This window comes from Neophocaena asiaeorientalis, unplaced genomic scaffold (genome assembly GCF_003031525.2).
Source record: "Neophocaena asiaeorientalis asiaeorientalis breed wild unplaced genomic scaffold, Neophocaena_asiaeorientalis_V1.1 scaffold313, whole genome shotgun sequence".
Taxonomy (NCBI): Eukaryota; Metazoa; Chordata; class Mammalia; order Artiodactyla; family Phocoenidae; genus Neophocaena; species Neophocaena asiaeorientalis.
In genome coordinates this window covers 607,026-630,578 of record NW_020175412.1, presented here as the reverse complement: position 1 = coordinate 630,578, position 23,553 = coordinate 607,026, and the positions used below count along the sequence as shown (strand labels likewise).

General features: G+C 48.1%; 2 protein-coding genes across 3 annotated transcripts in view; one reads left to right on the top strand and one right to left on the bottom strand.

The window, feature by feature from the left end:
* Window positions 1–1,194: 1,194 nt before the first annotated feature.
* On the top strand, window positions 1,195–6,183 carry TSR2 (TSR2 ribosome maturation factor). 2 transcript variants are annotated; one of them, XM_024767188.1, is made up of 5 exons: window positions 1,195–1,304; window positions 1,468–1,558; window positions 4,119–4,210; window positions 4,766–4,939; window positions 5,182–6,183. In XM_024767188.1, the coding sequence occupies exons 1-5, from the start codon at window positions 1,221–1,223 to the stop codon at window positions 5,305–5,307; spliced, it is 567 nt and encodes a 188-aa protein (XP_024622956.1). In that variant the 5' UTR covers window positions 1,195–1,220; the 3' UTR covers window positions 5,308–6,183. The 2 variants fall into 2 exon arrangements, with proteins under 2 accessions (XP_024622956.1, XP_024622957.1); XM_024767189.1 differs by lacking the exon at window positions 1,468–1,558 and having other exon boundaries at window positions 1,233–1,304; window positions 5,182–5,992.
* FGD1 (FYVE, RhoGEF and PH domain containing 1) overlaps window positions 6,149–23,553 on the bottom strand; it is a gene marked incomplete at its 5' end in the record, with an annotated part of 35,839 nt that continues 18,434 nt past the window's right edge. The window contains 14 exons of the mRNA XM_024767175.1: window positions 6,149–7,071; window positions 7,645–7,788; window positions 8,828–8,989; window positions 9,165–9,290; window positions 9,677–9,778; window positions 10,291–10,321; window positions 13,908–13,987; window positions 14,150–14,242; window positions 14,634–14,780; window positions 14,926–14,984; window positions 20,103–20,241; window positions 20,347–20,503; window positions 21,878–22,026; window positions 22,713–22,802. Of these exons, the coding sequence (XP_024622943.1) occupies window positions 6,766–7,071; window positions 7,645–7,788; window positions 8,828–8,989; window positions 9,165–9,290; window positions 9,677–9,778; window positions 10,291–10,321; window positions 13,908–13,987; window positions 14,150–14,242; window positions 14,634–14,780; window positions 14,926–14,984; window positions 20,103–20,241; window positions 20,347–20,503; window positions 21,878–22,026; window positions 22,713–22,802 (1,785 nt within the window). The remainder of the gene's footprint in view (window positions 7,072–7,644; window positions 7,789–8,827; window positions 8,990–9,164; window positions 9,291–9,676; window positions 9,779–10,290; window positions 10,322–13,907; window positions 13,988–14,149; window positions 14,243–14,633; window positions 14,781–14,925; window positions 14,985–20,102; window positions 20,242–20,346; window positions 20,504–21,877; window positions 22,027–22,712; window positions 22,803–23,553) is intronic.

Sequence of the window (23,553 nt, the reverse complement as noted above, 5' to 3'; positions counted from 1 at the left end):
AGACGTCACCACATCTAATTTTAGAACATTTTCATTGCCCCTAAAAGAAACCCTATACTCATTAGGAGTCAGGCCACATTTTCCCCCTTCCTTTATCCTTAGGCAACCATTAATCTATTTTCTGTCTCCATAGATTTGCTTGTTCTGTACATTTCATATAAACGATAACATGCAATATATGGGCTTTTTTGACTAGTTGGTAGTGATGTCACCTCTTTCATTCCTCATTTCAGTAATTTGAATCTTCTCTATTTTTTACTTAGTTAATGTAGCAAAAAGTTTGTCAATTTTGTTGATCTTTCTTAAAAAGACTGAGTTTTGGTTTTACTGATTTTCTCTGTTGTTTTTCTATTTTCTGTTACATTTATTTCCTCTCCAATTTTTATTATTTCCTTCCTTCTGCTTGCTTTGGGATTACTCTGTTCTTCTTTTTCTAGTTTCCTGAGGGGGAAGTTCAGGTTATTCATTTAAGATCTTTCTTCTTTTTTAATAGGGACGTTTACAGCTATAAAATTCCATTTAAGCATTGCTTTGGCTGCACCTCATAAATTTTGGTGTGCTGTGCTTTAGCTTTCAAGTCATTTCAAGATGTCTTATTTCTCTTGTGATTTTTTTTCTTTGACCCATTTGTTATTTAGAAGTGTGTTAATATCCACATATTTGTGAATTTCATAAATGTCTTTCCGTTATTGACTTCTAATTTCACTCCATTGTGGTCAGAGAACGTACTTTGTATGATTTCAATCCTTTTAAATCTATTGAGGCCTGCTTTAGACTTAACATATAGTCTGTCCTGGAAAATACTCCACGTGCACTTCAGAAAAATGTGTATTCTGCTGTTATTGGGTGGAGTGTTCTATAAGATGTTAGGATGCATTATTAAATGCAGATTTTTAGGCAATGCTACGTGAGGTTGCTTCTGTTCTAGGGCCTGAAACGTGCATCTTTAATAAGTTCCCCACATCTTTTCTGCGCAGTACCCATGGGTCCGGAACTCATGGCCTCAGCCGCCCTCCCCTCCTGGCTTCCTTAGATTTATTACATGTGAGTGACTGCAGTGGTGTCATCGATTGCTCGACAGACTTTTCTATTGCTCTAGTCTTGCTGCCAGGTCTGCGGAAAGGCGAATCTGCGTTCTCAGGCTCGGCTTCCGACTCCTTCTGCCTGGGCGGTGCTGCGCTGGTATTGGCCCGCCTGGACGTCACACGCTCCGCGGCCGGATGATGGCGGGCGCTGCTGAAGATTTGCGAGCACTCTTCGGGGTTGCTGTCCGCGCGGCGCTGGAGGCCTGGCCCGCCTTGCAGGTGAGCGGGGCCGCGGCTGGGACAAAGGTTAACGACCGGGGCACAACAGGAGTTGGTCCGGCGAGCCGCCGGAGGCTTGGTTGGGCGGTGTAAGCAGCGGCCTCCTGCGCTCCCGTAGGCCGGCTCCCGGGCTGACGTGGTGGGCTTGGGCCTGTGTTCGCAGATCGCTGTGGAGAACGGCTTCGGGGGTGTGCACAGCCAGGAGAAGGCTGAGTGGCTGGGGGGTGCAGTGGAGGAGTACTTCTTCCGCAATGGTGAGTGAATGTGAGGCGCTAGGACGTGTCTCTGTGGGGCGTGGGAAGGAGGAGGCCGATCCTAGTGAGTCGGCACTTCCTCTTGAGCAATTGTCGGTTGGTACCTGAGGGCGAGGTGGAATGAATGCAGGCTTTGGAGTCAGAATCCTGAGTTCGAATGCCTTACGGGCCGTGCCATTGACTCAGGGTATCAGGCTGGACAAATCGGTTTACTCCCCTGAGACTCAGTTTCATAATTTGTAAAATGGATATAAAAGTATCCACCAGCGCAGTCCAATAGAAATACAATGCTAGTCGCATCACGTAATTAAACATTTTTCAGCAGCCACTTTAATAAAGTAAAAAGAAGCAGATGAAATTAATATTATTCAACTCAACATATCCAAAATACTTCGACATGTAGTCAGTATAAAACATTATTAATGAGATGTTTTACATTTTTTTTAGCATTACGTTTTCAAAATCTGGTGGGTATTTTTCAGTTTTAGTACATCTCATGTTTTTGGCCTAGTCACACTTTAAGTGCTCAGTAACCACATTTGACTTTTTGGACAGCAGAGATCTACATCTTTGGTGTGTGTTGAGGGTCGTTAAGAATAAGGGGCCCTGCAGGGAGTCTTTTGCAAAGTATGATTTTTACAGAATTTTTCATATAGTTTTTTAGTCTTGAAGATGACAGTAGGCAGTGTCCTTTCTCTCAAGGAAGTTTACCATCTAGTGAGGGATCCAGATAAGTAAATAGGCGTTTACACATAGGGTGATAGGTGTTCTAGTGAAGAGGAGCTCGGTGCTTGGGTAATGTGAGACTGGGAAGGAGGCGTCTTTTGGAGATCGTTAGGGGGTGGTGGTGATTGGGCTGAATCTTAAGGGATGAGAAGGAGTTAACTAAGTGGGGGAGGCAGAGAGAGCAGCACTCAAAAATAAGTCCTGTGGTATGAGGAGATTATGTGTTATATTTGGAAAGTGGTGGGGAGCTCAGTGTTAGAGTAACGGTGTGTGTGCGCTTGTGGGTGTGTGGAAGGGAGAAGTGGTGGAGAATGGGGGTTGGAGAGGACCCTGGAAAGGGGTGAGACATGGAAGGTCTTATGGGCCTTTGATTTTTGTCCTTTAAGCTAGTGTTTGCCAAAATGCATGCGTTGGAAGACTAGTTCTGTTAGATGTTCAGCGAAGAAAAACCTTCTCCAGTCAAATGATATAAGAAAAGCTCTTTTCTTCAGTTTCTTACTTAAGAGTCACAGTAATCATTAACATATTAAAGGCTTGGATAAGGTTAAGAATCACCAAAAAGAAAGCTGTTTACCTTTGGTTCCCATTAGTTTTCTGTGAATAGCTTCCCTTAAAACCCAGCAGGACAGTTATTTCTCAGAAGCCGAACATGAAACACTGCAGTAGGTGATTAAAAATTCATGAGCAGGATCTAAAACGATGGGGTTTTCTGGCTAGAAAGTAGTCACTGTGGAGCATGGACTGGAGAGGGAAAGACTGATGAGGAAGCTGTTTCTGACTAGAAAATGATGAGGCCTGAACTAGGGCACTGGCAGTAGTCATGGAAAAGAAGGCGTGGCCCTAAGGAAATTGTTTGGCTGTAGAGGGGGAGGGGAAGGGGGGCAGGTTTCAGGTTTGAGTCGCTGGGTGGCTTAGGTGCCTTTCATGGTATAGAAGAACGCTGGGGAATGAGAAGTAGGTTTGCAGGGTAAGATGATGAATCTGGCTTTGGATATGGAGGGTCTGAGCCACCTGTGAAACAGGTGGAGAGTAGTCTGGGTTGGAGACAGATTTGGGGGATATTAGAGTGTTAGGGAAAGCCAAGGGGGTGAATGAGCTCTCCCAGAGGGAAGAGAGAGCAAGGAGCTTTGTGGAAGACTTTCTTGAGTTATTCTCTAATTCAGAAAAAGTAGAGCATGGGCCTATAAGGTAACTGAAGCCAAGAGTCTTAGCCAAAGTAACACGATAGGATGTTAGGTCAAGGCTGTGATGATTTCATTGTGGCAAGTACTTACATCCATTTCTTCTTACCTATGCCATTGGTCTATGGCCTCCTGTGTCGGTGGAACCACAGCTGGGAAGAGTCTCTACATTTCAAAAACTTCAGCCCTTGAGTGATGGAAGTGAACATGGATTATGGGTCTCCCCTGTGCTAGGCATTGTTTGGGTGACTTCTCATAACAGACCTTCAAGGAGGTTACTATTAACATCACTTTGCAGATGAGAAAACTGAGGCTTGGAGATGAGTAAGTCACATGCTCAAGGTCACACAGAGAGGAGGCCGGTTAAAATAGGCCAGATGAAAGACGGCAAGTGTGGATGGAATGCTGCAGGAATAGAGGGCTTAGTAGAATGCAGGAGATTCGAAATTAGGTATTTTATTTAGTGTTTGGTTTTTTCTTTTTAAAAATCATGTTAAAACCTGGAAAGTAGAGCACTTTAGCAAATAAAAGGCTCACTGAACCTTTACCCACCAACCAGATGTGGATCCACTAAGTAGGTATTGAAGGGTAGTGGGCATGGGTGATGAAGTTGGCTGGTCTTTGATCAGAGGACCCTATCCTTTCCTACTCAGCTGACTTGGAGCTAGATGAGGTGGAGGACTTCCTCGGGGAGCTAATGACAAACGAGTTTGATACGGTTGTGGAGGATGGGAGTCTGCCCCAGGTGAGCATATCGTGGATACAACTGCTGTCTCCCTGCCTGCAGCCTTTCTTATCCCTAGCTGTCTGTTTTAGACCAATACTCTTGGCTGTAACCATTCTTTTCTTGAGTCCTGTGCAAGAACGTTCTATGACTCCCTATTGCCTGAGTCTAGTCTTCCCAGGCTTTTCAAATCTTGCCTCTTCTATTTCTCTCTATACATCATTCTCAGCTAGGTCTGTTCGTCACCCCATCTCAAGGACACATCAGGCCAGGTACATTTCCACCCCTGCTCTGGTTAACATTACTGCCCCCGCTGGGATTGCCTTCCCTTTTTACATCTTCCATCTTTCAAACCCAGTTCTAGTGCCTTCCCTGCTAGGAGGCCCTCCTTCCATGCTTCAGACCCTTACTGAGCCCTTCATATGTGGTTGCTTCATTAGTGAACTCCTTGGAGAGGAAAGAGCCCCATTCTCTGCTGGAAAATTCCGGACCCCTCCCCACTCTTGCTGCAAACACGGGCTGGTTGTATTGTAGGTTCTCTAGAAAATCCAAGCTGGTTGAATGTTTTCTTGGTAGGTGAGCCAGCAGCTACAGACCATGTTCCACCACTTCCAGAGGGGTGATAGGGCTGCTCTGAAGGAGATGGCCTCTCTCATCACCCAAAGAAAGTGCAAGGTCAGAGCCACCGCACTGACGACAGCCAGAGAGACTGATGAGGATGATGATGCAAACAGCGTGGAGGAGATGGAGGTGAAGGGGGTGCCTCTTGGGTGTGGAGATGCAGATATTTTCAGTCTTCTGGAAGATCAGCTAGTTTCACAGGGAAGTGATGGGGGTGGTGGTGATGGTGGTGGTGGTTGTATTATCCAGAGAGGGCAGGAAACTTTCCTAAGGTCACACAGCCAGTCCTGGCAAAGCTGGGAGAGCCTGGGTCTCCACTGGCCACAGTTGGGAGGTGTTGTATTTAGCTCTCTCTTGTATTTCTCCTCCAGGTCGCAGCTACGAATGATGGGGCAGCTACACATGGGGTCTGCCCCCAGCCTGGTCCAGACTCCCAGACTATTAAGGAAGAGGAGATAGTGGAGGATGGCTGGACCATTGTCCGGAGAAAGAAATGAGTGGGGCTGGAAATAGTCTGGGTCCTTGTTTGCTAGTTGTTTGGGGCTTGTTTGTAGGGGTTTTTTGGAGGGTCATGGACCTCTGGACTGGTTACCCCATCTCCACCCTCTCCCATTCCCCTGTCCAGCTCCTTCCAGGGAAGAAGAGCCCAAGGGTCTTTGGTCTTGGGGTGGTCTGAGTGATGAGGCCTGGTTTCCCAGCAAAGTGCCACTTGGGTGCAGTCAGTGTGAAGAGGGAGGGATGAGTGGGTATGGGCGTGACTAGAGGAAAAGCTAAACGCTGGCTGGTAGTAGGCAGGTGGATGTGTGAAGGGAGAGGACCAACAGGAGAACCAGTATTCCCGCTGGGTAAGGAATGTTAAGATGAGCTTGCTCATGGAAGAGAGGTTAGTTGATGATGTGAACAGAAGTAGCTGTGGTACCTCTCCCTCGCTTCCCCCTGCCCCCACACAGAGCAGCTGTATGCCCCTGCCCAGAAACTGGAATCTCCCAGGAATGCTTCCTTCCTGCAGCCCAGTGTCCAGCCCTGGGCTCCTTCAGGATGTCTAAGACCTTGTCTAGGCAGTGAGCTCGGGGGACCTGGGGCTTTGTTTTCTGTCTCCTTCAACCTCTTTTCAAACTCCTCATCCCATTGAAGTCCAGGGATGAGGCTTAAGACCTCAATAAATAATACCTTATTGTTTAATTTGTGGCTTGACCTGTGAGTAGTCTTGGAATCAGCCTTCTGGGAGCTGAGCTTCAGAGCTCAGCAAGGGAGCAGTTTCTGGGCCCACCCCAGCAGCCTGGTACTTTGGACAAACAAACGGACGAATGGAGCACAGCAGCGCTCTGAACGTTTCCGTAAGCCTGAAATAAACTGTATTTTTCTTTAAAAAACAAAACAAAGAGTATTCATTGTCCTCCCCCCTGTTCCCCTGTCCTGCCCCGTGGCCCTGCCATGGGTCTGGACGATAAAATACTGGGTAGCCTGGGGCCAGGTAGAAGCTGTAAGCCGTGGGAGAGGCAGGAGGTCACCACCCCATGTAGCATCATACATGTGAAGACACTGGTTGAGGGGGCAGGGGTGGGCCAGGACCATGGGGTCAGTGGCAGAGCTGGCACTTGAATCCAGATCTCCTGCCTCTGGTGCTTTGGGGGGAATTGGGTGGAGGCAGGATCTGTAGGGTATTGAGGGGTTGGGGGGAAATGGCCTAATTCAGGCAGGTCTAGCAACAGCTCCCACCCTCCCTGGAGGACAGGGTTTAAAAAAAATTAACATCACTGTAGGAATATTTGTTTTAAAAGCCCAGGTTTTGTGAAAAGATGAATTAAAAAACCCAAGACCCAGCATTCAGGATTGAAAGTGCCCATGATGGGAGTTCAAGTATTGACTGAGCTGGGAGAGAGCGGGCTGGGGCCCTCAATTGGACATGGGCAGCTAGAGTGTGGGGCAGGGGGCCCCAGTTACCCACAAACCCTCTAGGTCTTGTCTCGGGTCTGGGGGGCTTCGGAGGGTTCCGCCATGGCTCCTGAAGCTGCCACTGGTGCCTCCTCCATCTCTCTGTCCTCAGACAGTGTGGGCCCTGGGCAGAACGTGTCCCCACGGCCTGCCCGGCCGAGCACAGCCATCCAGCGCCGCTGCAGCTCCTCTGTCTCAGGACTGAAGTACCAGCTCAGGTGGCTCTGGGTGATCTTGAAGACATGCCGTCTGTCAGGCCGTTCCCCAGCCTCAGGAGGCCCCACCTCAAAGCCAATGAGGGGCAGGCTGCGCTGGGCTTTCACATCCTGGGGAACAGGGACAAAGCCAGGGGTCACCTAGGGGTTGGGCTTCTCACTGGTTTTGTATCTGCTAAACCCCTCTTTTTCTTTTTTTTTTTTTTTTTTTTTTAAACCCCTCTTTTTCTTCCCTTGCTCAAGAACCTTACGTGGCTTCACTGAGCAACAGGAAAATGTCTGAACTGGGGCTAGAACGCAGGCTGGTTCAAATACCTCTTTCCTTCCACACCCCAAACCAGGTGGGCTAGTCTCTTTAGCATATAATGTTTTCCAGCCTTTGGGCTGTTGCCCCCCATCTGCATCTTCCCCACTCCAAATTGGATTAAGCAGTGCCTTGTCTCCACTACAGCTTCCTCCAAGAAGCTAGCCCTCCCACAAGTCACCAACTTTTCTCTGCATAAGTTGACCCACAGCCACTCCTTGTCTCTAGCCAGTCTTTGTCTCACAAGGGTGGGGGCTTCTGATTTCTCCTTAGGTTCACCCTATCCTCCAAGGTCAAGGAGAGGTGAAGGACTCAGGTGAAAGGAGGGCAGCCTGGTTTTGCCAGGTGGCTGAAAGGACCCAAAGGAGTAGGATGCACACCTGAGGGGCTCCGTAGATGTACAGCACCAAGGGTTCGTTCTCAGGGACCACAAACCAGGCCTTGTGCCAGCCTTTCCCGCCCTTCTCCATGTAGTGCAGGAAGCTGCAGATGACGCTGTTCTCCGCAGCCACTGAGGCCTGTTTCTGTGGCCAGAGACATGGGGGGTATCAATGTTGATAGGAGGCCTAGCCTGGCTCCTCTTGGCTTCAACACCCCCTCAGCATAGGCATTGCTATTTCCATGTCTCAGAGGAGGATGCTGAAGCTCAGGTGATAGGAGTGATTTGCCCTTTGTCACTCAGTCAAGAGTCGAGATTCAAAGCCAGGCTTGTCTGCCAGATTTGGGCCATGGCTGCTGCCTCTAAGAGTTGCTGGGAGGGGTGTGTAGCTCTCAGTGGGGGCACCTAAATGCCAGTCAGGCATTCTTCCATCAGTCCATTTATTCCTCAAGTCATTTATGCATTTACACTTCATCTTTTTTTTTCATCTTTCATCACATGCATTCCCTGCACTCAGCGAGAAGCAACCTAGCGTTGTGGTTAAGGGGTTGGGTGGGTGGGTAAGGCAGTCAGTCCGAGAATCCCAGCCCTAGATGGAAATATATTGACTTGGAAGGAGAGCATATAGGGCTGTTGTAAGGATTAAATGAATTAATACATACAAAGCGCTTAGAAGAGTGCCTGGCACAGAGTTGGCTTTCTTTAAGTGTTAAATAAAATAAATACCTCAATTTAAAAAGCAAAAGTGTGTGTATGTGCGTGCATCTAGAAAGATAGGAAGCATAAGCATTAATGGTGGTAATCTCTGGGTCAAAGGAATATGGTATTTTTGTTTATATTGTCTAACTTTCTTCAGTGCATATATCCTGCTTTGTAATAAGAAAGCTGCCACTCACTGTGTAACATGGGCAAATAACCTCCCAGGGCCTCAGTTTCCTCATTTGTAAAACAGGAATAGGAATAGCATTGATAGGTAAGTTACTGTGAAGAATAAAGCACTTAAATAAAAATTACTCTTTCATTCACTCATACTCATTTTACTCACTCCAAGCCTGGGTCACTTGTTCAGTGGATACACACGGTACTACGATTTCAGAGATGCCCAGGCCTCAGCCACCACTGCGTGGGTGGCTGGGGCCCATGTGGTCAGTGTGGGTGGGTTAGTTGGGGGGCTTGGCTCTTACCTCCAGGATGGACCTCCGGCGCTGGGGTGTATGCTGGCTGCAGGCTGGGCTGCTCCCGGGCACCCCATGCAAGGCCACGTAGCAGTCAGTGCACACACGGTTGGAGCGGTTGTTGTCATAGACAAGGCGGGCCCGGAACTCAGAGCACTTCCCACAAACCACCTGGGGTGGCAAGTGGGTAAGACAGCCTGATTCCAACGGGCCTTCCCCTTCAGTGTACCAACTCCCACAGCAGACTCACAGCCTCCCCCCACTTAGAGAGTGCCCATTTAGAAGTGGGCCTTTGGGCTGCCAGCCTGTCTCCTCCCTAGCTCTGCCCCTGCCTCCCAGCACTCACATGCCCGCAGGCCTTGCAGTGGTGCCTGCGTTTGGTGATGGAATTGAAGGGCTCCTGGCAGCGCATGCACATGGTGACTTCCTTTTCCCGGATGGGCGTAGGTGCCCGCTTCCCAAGATCCACATTCTGGAGAGAGGGCCAGGGCTCAGGTCAGAGACAGCTACTCCCCAGTCCAGTCCATCCAGCCCTTGCCCCTGCCCCTGCCCCTGCCCCTGCCCCAAGGCTTGGATCATCACTGGGAGGCAGCAGATACATTCAGAAGACCTGCCTTTGAGTCCTGGCTCTGCTCTACCTCACTGTGCGACTGACGACCAGTCATGTCTACTTTCTGAGCATTGTTTGCCCAATGATTTCTCTGTGGCTCTACCAAAAGAAGACTGTGCTTCTGAGGTCATGCACTGCCTCTCTGGTCTTTACCCTCTGGGAAGGGGAGAGGAGCATCACAAGGTAAGGTGGGCACCTGGAGGCCCAGAGGGGGTCCCGGTGCAGGAGGAGGGGGTGGGGACTCTTACCGGAGAGTTGGGGGGTGTGTCTTCATCTTCCCTGTTTGTGGAGTTCAACAGTTTGAAGGTCTCCAGCGTCTGTTCATGCTTCAGGAGGGTAGAGTTGATGGCCTGGGAGGAGGTGTAAGAAGAGGTCAGAACACCTCAAAACTCACCCATTTCCACCCTTACCTCAACCTTCCTATAACCTAGCTTGGAGTCAGAAAAGTTAGGTTCTAGGCCCAGCTCTACCCCTTGCTAGGTGTATGACCTTGGGCAAGTCCCTTCCCAAATCCAGGTCTCAGTTCTTATATTTGTGAAGTGGGGGAGGGGGATCAGGGGCTGAAAAACCACAAAAGGCCTTCCTGGCTATTACTATCTGGGATTAAGGTTTTACAGGGCTTAACTCACTGGGGTTACACCCTCAGAGGAGCCAGCTTTCTAAAGGAAGAATTGGTTAGTTTCTGCTTAACCTCTGGACCTCAGTTTGCTTATCTGTAAAATGGGGATGGTAAAGTTTATTGGAAGGCAGGTGTCCAGGCCCATTCTGGTGAGATGTGAATTTTAGGGGAGAGCCCACCACCCCCTTGAAGACCTGTTAATACTCTTCCAGCCCCCTACCACAAAGTCTTCTTGGATGTTACCTGGACCCAGTCTTTCTTCTCCTCCTCAGTCCTTGGGTAGGGAAGGTGGTGGGGGCAGGGGGAAAGAAAGATGTTGGGTTAGGCAGGCCAACCAAAAGCAATTGTAGTGGTAAAGAGCAGGTGTTTTGGAGTTGGAAAGACGTGCGTTTGACCCTCTTCTCCTTCACTTATCACTTGTGACCTTAGGCAAGTCATATAACCTATCTGAGTTTATTTATTCAACAGTTATTAATACTCTCCAGACCCTGTGCTAGGAACTTGGGCCTCAGAGAGGACCCTACCATCAGGGAAGGAGCTCACGGTCTAGAGGGGGAGACAGGGACAATACAGGGGGATCAGTGCTGTGACAGAAGGAAAATGGGGCTGAGGTGATCTGTAAAGTTCCCAGCACAATCCTTGATAAACTAGGTGCTCAATCAGTGTGAGTTGCTTTTTGTTTAAGCTTTAAATAGTATGTTATTATCCATCAAAGTTTATATGGCTGCTTCATATTGTTCCATAGAGATATCTAATTTCTCTACATAATTTCCCTCATGAACTGTATTTACTGCTTTTGTCTTTAAGTGTCCATATATGTATGCATCTATTTTTGGACTGTTCAGTCTGTCTAATTTATATCCTTCTGCCATAAAACACTTTTTAGTAGTTTTCTGCTAAGTCTTGAAATCTGGTAATGTAAATCTTCAAACTTTGTCATCAAGATTGGTCCGGCTGTGCTAGGTTCGTTGCATTTCCGTATATATTTAGAATCAGTATGTCAACTTTTACACACAAAAAAATCTACTGAGATTTTGATTGGAACTGAAGCTGTAGATCAATTTGAGATCATCATAGTCCTAGCAATATTGAATATTTCAGTACATGAAACGATAAATCTCTCATTTATTTAGTTCCTTTTAAATGTCTCTCAGCAAAATTTTACGGCTTTCAGGGTACAGGTCTTGAAACTATTTCATTAAATTTGTTTCTAGGTATTTGATACTTTTGATATGATTGTAAAGAACATTATTTTTCTAGTTTTATTTTCTAATTGTTGCTAGTATGTAGAAATACAATTAATTTTTATATCAACCATATATCTGGTGATATTGATAAAGTCATTAGATATGGTACTTATTAAATTTGTTTGGATTTTAAAAAAAAGAAGGCAGGCTCCCACATGCCACGGAGCAACTAAAAATTAGAAGAGGCCAGGCAGGAGTCAGCCATGAAGCTGGTCCTACTCCTAGTGAGCAGTTGATGGGCCTGCACCAGGGTGGAGGCCTTGGAGACTGCAGGGCAGACCAGAGAGTTGGGGAAGGAAGGCAAAAATATATACTGATTCCTAAGTCAGTGGTTCTAAACCCTGGTGCACACATTAAAATCATCTGGGGAGCTTTTAAAACTCCCCATGTTCAGGCTATACCCCAGACATATTAAACCAAAGTCTCCAGGGGTGGGTCCCAGACATCAGTATTTTTTAAAAGCTCCTCAGCTGATTCCTGTGTCACCAAAGTTGAGAATCAGTTGTCTAAATGGTGGGCACATGGGTATTTGTTGTATTACTACTTTTCTGGATATTTGAAATTTTTCATTAAAAACAACATTTTAAAGGGCAGTAAAAGCAACTGCAAAGTAAATGCTCCATGCCTTCCCTTTGCCACTAGGAGGAAACCCTACACTGCTCGGTGCACCCTTCTGGGCCCAGCATCCCTCTGCAGCCCCCTCCTTCCCAGCCTCCCAGCAGACGACTCATCCCAGCCACGTGACTTATCACTTAGGCTCTGCTGAGGCCTGACTGGGCCCCACACCTGCCCTCCCCTGGAAGTGCCCGTTGTCACCTTTGTTCTCACTTTCCTGGCCACAGGCCTCTGAGATGCTCTCTCAGTCTCTCAGAGCATCAAACCTAACTCCCTTCTCTCATCTTCCAGGACGACACCCTCTAGCCCACATTCATCTCTCTCTCCTGCCTCCACACAGTTCCAGCAATGAGGGTTCTGACTCTTATTTCTTAATTCCTTGCAGCCTGTCAGAAGCAGATCATCTACCCATATGCATCCACTCGCTGGCCCTGACCATGGCCTCGATACCCTATCACCTGGGCCCTCAGAAGGCAGCATGAGCTCCAATTCCTGCTCTGCTTCTTTTTAGCTGTGGGATCTTGGGCAAGGTGCATAACTCTTCTGTGCCTCAGTTTCCTCATCTGTAAAGTGAGGTTGATGGTAACAGTGGCTACTTCAAGGATTGTTTTAAGAATCTGACTAGTCAATTTAAACTTAAAATGTTTAAGTTAAAATCAACTTAAAACTGTGCCTGGCAGGGACTTCCCTGGTGGCACAGTGGTTAAGAATCCGCCTGCCAATGCAGAGGACACAGGTTCGAGCCCTGGTCCGGGAAGATCCCACATGCCGCGGAGCAACTAAGCCCGTGCACCACAACTACTGAGCCCGTGTGCCACAACTACTGGAGCCCATACACCTAGAGCCCGTGCTCTGCAACAAGAGAAGCCACAGCAATGAGAAGCTCATGCACTGCAACGAAGACCCAACACAGACATAAATAAATAAAAATTAAAACAAAACAAAACAAAAACTGTGCCTGGCATAAGAGCAAGTCTTCATTAAATGTGAACTATTATTATTATCATTCAAGTAGAGAATGGATATGAAGGCCCCTTTGTTAAATAGCTAGGCATTATTTTAAAATTTGTTATTATTTAAAATTTTCTTATTATGAAAAGTTTCAGGCATACAGAAAAGTAGATAGGATAACACAAGTACATTAAATATATACCCACTATATAGATGCAAATTTAAAAAATATTTTGCTATATTTATTTCATATATATGTATATATTAATATATATTTATATACGTAGATATGTGTGTATATGTATATATTTTTTGGTTGATAAATCATTTAAAAATAAGTTACAGATATCATGATACTAAATCATCATCATGCATCACCAAAAAACAAGGCCCTGAGGCTTCCCTGGTGGTGCGGTGGTTGTGAGTCCGCCTGCCGATGCAGGGGACATGGGTTCGTGCCCCGGTCCGGGAAGATCCCACATGCCGCGGAGCGGCTAGGCCCGTGAGCCATGGCCGCTGAGCCTGCGCATCCGGAGCCTGTGCTCCGCAACGGGAGAGGCCACAGCAGTGAGAGGCCCGCGTACCGCAAGGAAAAACAAAAACAAAAAACAAGGCCATTCTCCTATATCCTCCTATACCATTATCACACCTGAGAAAGTTAGCAATAATTCCCTGATAGCTGATGCCCAGTTCACAGTTAGGATTTTCCCTGTTGTCTTGCAAATGTCTTTTAGGGCTGTTTTTCTCAAACCAGACTCCTATCATGGACCAAGCATTGCATCTGGTTGTTATTTCTCTTAAATCTCTGAATCTACAATAAACGATTTGTGCTGTTGTTATTTATGTTTGGTTTACTATCTCATTCTTCCCTCTCCTCTAACAAAACCCATCAGAAGAGCAAGCATCTTTGGGGAAGGTACCCACCCTTTCTCTGGAACAATCTCTCCTCTAGGGAGGTAGCCTCTGCCCTGGCACTAGGCCTAGAGTGCCTCAGCATATCTGAAGGGAAGAGGGGGCTGGAGGGAAGATACAGGCAAGGGCAAGTACCTGGCCTGGAGCTCCAGGGACCGCTGCTTTCCTGACACCAGGAAGGTCCGAGGCAGATTGAGGTTGGAGCTTTCCTTTAGCTGAATGGAGACAGAAAGGGGCTTGGTGAGGCCTACTGAGCTCTACAGGGCCCTCGCCCTCTGCACATATGCACACACTTGGGGTCAAAGTCAGAATGTCTTTGTTCCTCCCAGCACCAAGGCCCCACTCCAGGTCCCCATTTCCCACCTCCTGGTGCTCACCTCCATGCCATCTACATCGATGCGTGCCCGCACGCTAAACTTCTGGCCAAGGAGCCGCAGCCTGGGCACACAGTAAAGGAGGCGGTCGTTGAACTAGGAAGGAAAAGGTTTCAGATGTATGTGTGGAGGACCCACAAGGGGTGTGGCCCAGCTCCCTTCCGTTATTACTCCCGAAGCTTTACTGCTAGGGACTCAAGGCAATAGGTGGAGAAAACACAGTCCAGACTGGACACAAAGGTTGCAAGGAAAGAGCCTAGGCATGGGAGTCCCTTCCTAGTTGGGTGGCCTTGGGCAAGTCACTTCTCTCTAAGTCTTAGTTACATTATCTGTAAAGTAGAGAGAAAAAAATTCCCAGTAAAGGTAGTGAAAATACAATGAGTTAGTAGAGGAAAGAATGGAGAGCAGGAAGTATAGCCTTGAGTGAGTACCAGGTCAATGTGGCGGGCAGGGGTGGGGGGCATGCACCCCTACCCGTGGCACTTACTAGTATGAGGTATCGGTCTTGAGTGGTCCCATTCTTTGCTGACAGCTTAAGGATGTGGCCTTCTTTTATGAGCTCTTTAGTGGGGCTGACAATGTCTTCCTCACCCCCTAGCAGCTCATATACCTTCAGCAGCTTGTGCATTCGTTCCTGGCAGGAGACAGTGAATAAAAGGCAGGGTTTGGGGTGCTGGCCTCCCCTCAGATGTCCACAAGTCGCAAGCCCCCCACCCCAGAACGGAGATCGAGATAGGTGGCTTGGCCAAGGAAGGGCAGGGGTTAGAAGGACCACTCACCATTTTGCGGATGGCAGCATTAGAGTGCTCTGCTGCTGTGGCTATCAGCTCCAGAGACTCTGCGGGCAGAGTGGGAGGTCAGATGGGGGGGCTAGCAGAGAAAAGGCTCTTGGGAGCTTCTGAATACCTCCTCCTGGCCTGACCACACCCTTCCCATTCCAGAAAGTGCCAGCCTCAAAGATGTCCATAGCAACATCACTTAAAATCAGAAACTGACTCAATTAATGCCACAATAGCAGAATCACAGGACATGAAATAGCTGGCAGCCAATAAAACGCAAGCTTAAGATTATTATTACCATTAAAAAAACAACAATAATAGTTACACATGTAACTGGAAGGAAATATACCCATGTTTAACAAGTTGTCTCTGGATGATGGGACTATGGGTGATTTTTATTGTCTTCTTTTTCCATATTTTTGACAGAGAACACGTATTACTTTTATAATCAGAAAAAAGTCAGATGAAGCAAAGAGATGATCCTATTCTTTGTCTCAATAATTCTGATTATAGGAATCTATACTAAGAAAGTACACGTTTTATGTACAAATACACTTTCATTGCAGTGGTGTTTACAACAGTGTCAAACCAGAAACAACCCAGTTAAATAAATGTGCATTCATATAATGCAATACTAAACAACCTTTGCAAATGATGCTTTGGTAGGGTTTTTCATAATCTGTGAAATGCTCAGGACATTTTAAGAAAAGGAAAGGATACAAACTTGTATATACCAAATGATCTCAATTTCACAAATATACGTGTATAAAAAACACCAGGAAGAAAATATGTCAAAATGTTCCTCACGCTTATTCTCTGGAGTCTCGTATCATAGGTGATTTTCTTCCCTGCCTCTTTCAGCTTTCCTGTATTTCCATATTTCCTATTGTGACCAGGTATCAGAAAAAAACCGAAATAAGTCCCTATGCATCTCCACACACTAACAAATCTTGCCCATGCTTGAGGCCCAGCTGCACTGCACCCCTCTCTTGTCTGCACGGTGCTGTATTTTCCCACTCAGAAAATATGCCTGTAATGGAGGAGCACAGGTGCTTCTGAAGAGGGTCCACATGGTTGGCAAACCAAGTATTATTTTCCTAGGGGAAAATGACCAAGGAAAATGACCTCCATGACCAAGTCTTGGTGCTCAAGATCTGTGGCCCCTAACCCAGTTCAGGCCTTTCAGGTGCATCTCCAACCTCCCAGCCCTTTTCCGTCCTAGCTGCCAGAGGGAGCATTCTCACATACAGCTTGCTGTCACTCCTCTGTTCAAATCTGTCAGTGGTTTCCCTTTGCCTTCAGGGTAAAGACCCAGTCCTTTAGCCTGGCATTCAAGGCCCTTGGTGATCTGGCTTCTGTTGACCTCTCCAGCTTTCTCCACTTGCACCTCTCTAAACATGTCCTGTCTTGCTTCACCTGGCCAGCTCAGTCTTCTGAATTCAGCTCACCTCCTCCTATAAGCCTGCCCTGAGTTCCCAGGCTGGATTAGGATACTGTCTGGATTTCCACCTTCCCCTTTGCTCCCCTCTGTCCCACCAGTCACACTACGTATCCACTGTGTATTTATATATCTGCATCCCTCAGCAGACTAGGAGCTCCCTAGGATGGGGCCAAGGTCTCACCATCCTCTCCCGGGCTCCTGAACAGATGCTTTGCATGCCATCATTCAATTGTCACAACAACCCTATGTGCCCTGTTTGTCCAATGAGGAAATTGAGACTCAGAGAGAAGAGGTGCCGGCCCTAGGCTATCTGCCTGGGAGGCAGCAGAGCTGACATCAGAGCTGCCCTTTCTCCCACACATTCTGCATCTCCCCTACCCCAGGGCAACGGGCATGCTGGGTTGTGCAGGTAGGCAGTGCCCCGGGAAGGGGACAGGAAGAAGACTCCGGCAAGCTGTGGGCATATAAGTTCAGGCCTGTGGAGGCCGCTGGGCTCAGACCGCTTTGCTATCAAAGCGTATTGTGTGAGGTACAGACTGGCATTTACAGGGGTCCAGTGTGTGTAGGCTCTGTCTGGGGATTCAGTGTGGGGATTTCAGTCCAGGATTTCACTTGGGGGTTCAGGCTAGGGAGTGCGCTTTGGGGAGCTTTGTGTAGGAGCTTGGTCTGGAAGCTCTGGTGGGCCTGGTCTGGGCTTGGCAGTCTGGGATCTTGGTTTGAGTTCAGTCTTGGGCTCAGGGTAGGCTGCTCAGGCCAGGAGTTCCAGCTGGCCTGGTTTGGGGAGTCTAGGGTCCAGGCTCCAGAGTTCAGTCTGGGAAGTAGAAAGTGGGGGAGTCAGTCTGGGGAACCAGGATTCAGTGGGGGCTCAGACCTGGAGGTACTTTCTGGGGCTCTACCTGGGGATTTGAGTCTTGAGGGGTAAAAAAAATAGAGAGGTCAGCTTAAGACCTTGGGCTGGGGAGCTTAGTGAGCACATCTCAGGCTGGCTCTCATTCAGAGATTTTCATACTGAGCAGCTCAGAAAACTGGATTGGGAAGTTCTTTCTGGGGGGTTCATCTTTGGGCTCAATGTGGGGAGCTCAGCTGGCCAAGCTCAAGCTCTGAAGTTCATTCTAGGGACTCAGATAGGGCTGAGATTGGTATAAAACAGGAACCTAAATTAGGTGAACTCAATCTGGGGGCTGATTTTAGGGGCATTCAGTATGGAGGGCATCAGTCAGGGCATTCAGTAATAAAAACAACTAACATTTATTGAGTCTTTACCATGTGCCAGGTACTGTGCTAATAGCTTCACCTGGATCATCTCATTTATCCTCAAAACAATTCTATGAGGTAGGTATCATCATCATCTGGAGAGTCATTCTTTTGGGGTCAAGCTAGAAGTCTCAGTCTGAGCGACAGTAAATGGCGGGGGGTAATCTAGGGTGCTCAGTTTGGCAATACCTGTCTATAAAATGGTGGCTAAGGAGATGAGACTGGGAAGCTCTTTTGGGGGAATCTCCCTCTGGGACCTCAGGCCGAGGGCTGTGACTGGGAACCCACTCTCAGCACCCCGGGTGGGGAGAGCATTTTGGAAACTCAGTCTGGGGACGTTAGTTTGGGGAAACCAGTGTGGGGGATCTATAACTGGGACCTCAAACTGGGTTCAGCCTGAGGGCTCAGGTTGGAGATGTCAGTCTATGGGGCTCATCCCAGGTAGTCAGTCTGGAAGGCTTTTTCTAGAGGTTTAGGTTTTATAGTTCATCCTGATACCTCAGTGGGGATTCTCATTTCGGGGAAAGGACTAAGGCACTTAGTCTGCAGAGGTCTGTTTGTAGAGTTCAGCTATCAAATTTTCTAGTGTTCTAGCTCTTTCTAGAAGTCCAGGCTTGGTAGCAAAGTGCCCCATCTGGTGGGGTGGAAGGGGCTCAGTTTAGGAAGTGGACACAGCAGTGGACACAACTGTCTGCTCCCGACCCTTGTGGCTTCCAGGACCCCACATTTTCTTGGTTTTCCTCCTACCTTTAGGGCTATTCCTTCTAAGTCTCCTTTGCTGATTCCACCTCCCTCAGCTTTGTCCTTGGCCCCCTTTTCTTCTCCATTTACACTCAATCCCTTGGTGACTATGGCCAGCCTCATGGCTTTGCACACTATCCCTGTGCTAGTGACATCCAAATCTCTCTCCCTGGGATTCTAGGCTCATCTAACTCCAAATCAAAGTCCTAAACTCATCTCAGGAACCATCACCACCAGCCAAAAATATGCATGCAAGTCATTCTTGACTCTTTCTCCCAAGCCCCACACCCATTCACCCTAGTTCTTTCAGTGCTACTTTCAAATATAATATATTCTGAATCCAACCATTTCTCACTACTTCCACTGCTACCATTCTCATCAAGCCAACCTTTCCCACTCAGATTATTGCAAAAGGCTTCTAACTGGTCTCTCGGCTCCCTTTCTGGCTCCTCAAGTGATCCTAATCAAAACCTTGCCATGGCTACCCACTGCACTCAGAATAAAATCCACCTCCTCATCTTGGCCTTCAAAGTCTTGCTCCTGTCTCCAGCCCTATTTCTTCCACCATTCTACCTTCACTGGTCATGCTCATGTCACACTGGTCCTCTGCCTGGAACATGCTCTTCCCTACTCAGCACGTGGCTCCCTTCTTCTTATTCAGATTTGACTCAAATATCCTCTATTCTGAGAGGCCACCCAATCTAAAGTTGACCCCCAGTCACTGTCACATTACCCTCTTATTCTCTGAATCACACATAGCACCTATCTAATGTTCTCCAGTGTATTTATGACTTTTGTCTACTATCTCCCCGAGTATAATACATACTCCCTGAGATCAAGGACCTTGTCTGTCTTGTTCACCTCCATGTCCCATGTGCCTAGGACAATGCACAGAACACCGAGGTGCTCAGTAAATAGCTGTTATATTAATGAACGAATGAATGGAAGTAACAGTCTGGGGAGAGAAAGTTGGGGAGACTCTGGGCAGCACTCTTTGGGGTGTGACCCTGAGGAGTGGGTCTCATACTGAAGAAATCAGACTGAAACACTTTTCTAGTGGTTCAGTGTGTGAGTACTTGTCTAAGGAGGTGGTATCTCAGCCTAGAGATCCAAATCTGGGAGGCAGAAAATATGGAGTCCAGTCTGAGGTGCTCAGTTCTGGAGAGGTGATTCTGTGGGGTTCTGATCAGACATGGGGGTTCTTTTGGGAGGGTCATTCTGGGTAGTGGCTGGTGGATACGGAGTGGAGCTCTAATGTGGAGGATGGAAAGTCAGGGGCTTGATGAGACAAGCCTCTTTCTGGGGAGCTCAGCTGTGGAGATTCAGTAAAGAGGACTTGGCCTGAGAGGGTCAGTCTGGGCTCTTAGCCTGGTGGCTCAGTCCCTGGGGGTTTAGACTCAGTTTCATTTTGCACTTGGGACAACTTCGTTTGAGGAGAAGTCAAGGGGTCAGCCTTGGGGTCTCAACCTAGGAAACAGATGGCTCCCTTTAGGGGATCTTTCTGGGTATGCCCCTCAAACTCTGGAGTTCCAGTTGGGAACTTCAGACTCGGGGGGACTCCTGAATGTTCTGTCTGGGTGCTCAGGTAGAGATCTCAACCTGGAGGTTCATCCTGGACCCTCAAGGTGGGCCTTTCAGTTTGGAGGTCCTATTCTGAGATCTCAATTACGTGGCAATGGAAGGCTGACCCTGTGAGTTAAGTCTTGGGGTGGGGGGGACAGGGCCCGTTGTGTGCACTCACTTTGGGCATCCTTGCTGTCCGGGGAGCCATGGGGCAGCTTTAACAGATAGTCCTTGAGAAGCAGCTCATAACGGGGGATGCGCTGCACAGGCTCCAGCATGTGGTGCTGCAAGGTCAGGTTGCCACAGGCTTCCTCCTTCTGTGACAGGCAGAAGCAGGAGGGTTCAGGTCTGGCCAAAGACCCTTGACTGGGTCCCTGCAGACCTGTCCACCCCAGTCGGCCCCATCCAGCTTCACTGCTTACCTGCACCTCATGGATGATCACTTTAAACTGGGTAGAGCGCTCTGTCCAGGTGTTGACCAGCTCCACGGCCCGGTCAAAGTTCTTCACATACTCGCCGTACATCTTGAGGAAGGGTGCCAGCTTCTGCAGGATGTCTCCAATGCGTGGGTAGCGGTCCCTAGGGGGAAACAGGGGCTGATGTGGTCCTGCTGATCCTTGTCCCCCACAATGTCCCCACCCTGTAGGCCGGTCTTATCTCAGTCCTGGAAATCTACCTCTCAGCCAGTCTGCTCCTTTGGAAATGCTGCTTATATTATAAACAAAGTAGGCCAAAAGGCTCAGTTTGACCTGAGACCACGGCCTGGGCTGCCACCCACCCCAACTCTGCCCTGCCTTGAGCACAAGGGATGACACGTCCTGGAATACCCGCTCTGACCTTACTGCAAGAGCCACTTCATACACTGCTTTTTGATTCTGTGCCCAGCCTTGTGCTGGGTGATTCTGGGGACACAAATGAGTCACACTTAGCTGAGCCCTGAGAGGGTCACTGTCAGGTAGGGGAGGGCAAAGTAACCAGGCCTGGTTGCACTCCTCAGGAGTCACAGTCTACTGGAGGACACAGAGGACCAAACCTGGTCCCAGCCTTCATTGGTCACAGTCTGCTGGGGGAGACATGAGAACCAGCCCTGGTTCAGCCCTCAGGGGTCATAGTAGCTGGGGAGATGTAGGAAGTGACTTCATGCCAGCCGTCTGTGGTCACACAGACACGCTTTATCCTGTGGGTGTGGGGAGCATGGAGATGATTTAATCAGGAAGTGACATGGTCTGATTGTTGTTCAGAAAGACCATTATGGCAGGTGGTGTAGATGCTAAAGGATGAATTGGAAGAGGAGAGCTTGGAAGCCAGGAGACTGCCTATGAACCTTGCCCTTCTACCTCAGGACTCAGCTCAGATCTCACCTCCTCCCTGAATCCTTCTTTAACCCCCAGGCTAGTTTTGGTCCCTTTATCTGGATTCCCACAGCCTCCCATTCTCAGCTCTATCATAGCACTGATAAAAACAAACAAAAACAAACAAAACAACAAAAAAAAACAACAGCTCACATTCATTTAGCACTTATTACATACCAAGTACTGTTTTAAGCTCTCTACATGTATCAACTCATTTAATCCTTAAAATAACTCTACAAGGTAGGCTATTACTATTACCCTTATTTCACAGCTGAGAAAACTGAAGCAGAGTAATTTAAGAAACTCGCTTAACATCATAAAGCTAGCAAGAGGCAGAACTGGAATTTGACCCCAGCCAGTTTGGCTCCTAACCTCATACTCTTTAGAGCTTTGCTATTATTCTGTTGTAATTTTCTGAGTCCTGATCTGTCTTTCATTATAGATTGGGAGGGCCTAGAAAGCAGAGCTTAGGCCTGATTCTTTCTGTGAAAGGTGGTGAGAGGAGAGGGCAGGCAGGAACGAACTCTCGTGCACACATCTGGCCTGGGCTCGGCAGGCAAGTGGACAGGAAGGCGGGCAGCCTAGGTCTGGGGCCCCTCACCATTCCTCCATGCGCTTCTCTAGCTCAGGCAGCAGGAACTGCTGGTGGAAGCAATAGATGGAGCAGATGTTAGAGAAGATGCCATGGACGACGTCAGCCGGGAAGGAACTGCGGTTCCGAGCTTCTTCCAGCAGCCGGGCGCAGAACACCTATGGGGCAGGGCAGGAGAGATCAGCCCAGTGGGGCCTGGGGCTTAGCTGGGCAAGGGGCAACTGGCAGGTGAGGGCAGTGTCTTTGGGCAGCTCTGTGGAGTTTTGGGATCAGCACTGATCTTGAGACTGAGGAGTGAGGGAATGGAGTTTGGCTTATAATGTGGGGTTGGATTTCAGGTTGTCAAGGTTAGGATCTGAAGGTAGGCATTGGAACAATGAGAAGTCAGGATCAGGGTCAGGGTCAGAGAGAAGTTTGGAATTAGATCCATTCATTTAACAAATATTTTTGTTCACTGCCTGTGTGCCAGGCAGTGAACAAAGCAGACAAAAATTCCTACCCTTAGGGATTCTAGTGGGTTTGGGGGTCAGGAATAGGTCCAGGGTTAGAATGAGGTTCAGAGTGTGGTTCACAGCCAGGGGTTAATTCAGGATCTGGGTCAGAGTTGCAGTCAGGGCTGGTATACCTACCCAGGTTTAGGAATGAGGGTTGATACAAAGATCAAGCTTGGGGTCATGAATCAGAGTTGGCTTCAGGGATAGGATGGGGGTCAAGGTCAGAGGGGAGCCTTACCAAACTCTAGATTCTGGCCCCAATGGTAGGGTTGGGCTCAGGTCCTATCACTTCCTCCTTGGCACCCGCCTACCAGGTCCTGGTGCCCCGGCACCCCTGAGGGACCATTCACCTGATCCAGGAGGTGGAGCCTGGAAACATAGGCTTTCTCGGTTTGCAGGAGCTCATTGGCAATGTGGAACACCTTCTGCTGCACAGTCAACTGCAGAGAGAAGAGGCAACTGCTGGTCCATCATCCTGTACCCTAATCTTCACAAAACCCCCAGAATTCTCAGATAGTGCAAATGCTACTCTAAGCCTAATGCCACCCCGAGATAACCCTACCTCCCATCCCTGAACCCATAAGCCCCACAGGTTCACCCCTAACTCCCCCGTGTTTCGTAAAGGTCACCCCTCAATTCTGATACCGTGCACTCCTCATTCGGTCACTCATTCACCCAGCCATCTGCTCCCTCTATTCATTCAGCATAGTGTAGTGGTTAAGGTGTGGGCTGGAAAGTCAGACTTTCTGGGTCCAAATCCTAGCTCTGACATTTACTAGCCTGCATAAGTTGTATAAATGCTCTGTATTTAAGTCTCTTCATCTACATATACAGATAATAATAGGACCTAAGTCCATTTGTAATTGAGAAAACAAAATCATTTAATATAAATAAAACATATTAGACTATGGATTAAGTAGACTATAAATGTTATTTATTCACCCACTCAGTTCACTGTCAGCAAAGGCTTACTGAGTACCTGGGGTGTGAGGAAAACCCAAAAGTATAAAAATGTATAAAACTCATTGCCTGTTGGGCCACTTGCCTGTTCACTGGACACATATTTGCTGAGTCCCAGACCTCGGCCCCCACATTTGAGCCGGGTTCTGGTGGAGCAGGTATTCTGGCTGCAACCTAATTAAGTGCAAGGATGCCTTTGGAAGCAGTGTTAGGCTGCTGGGGCACAGAAAG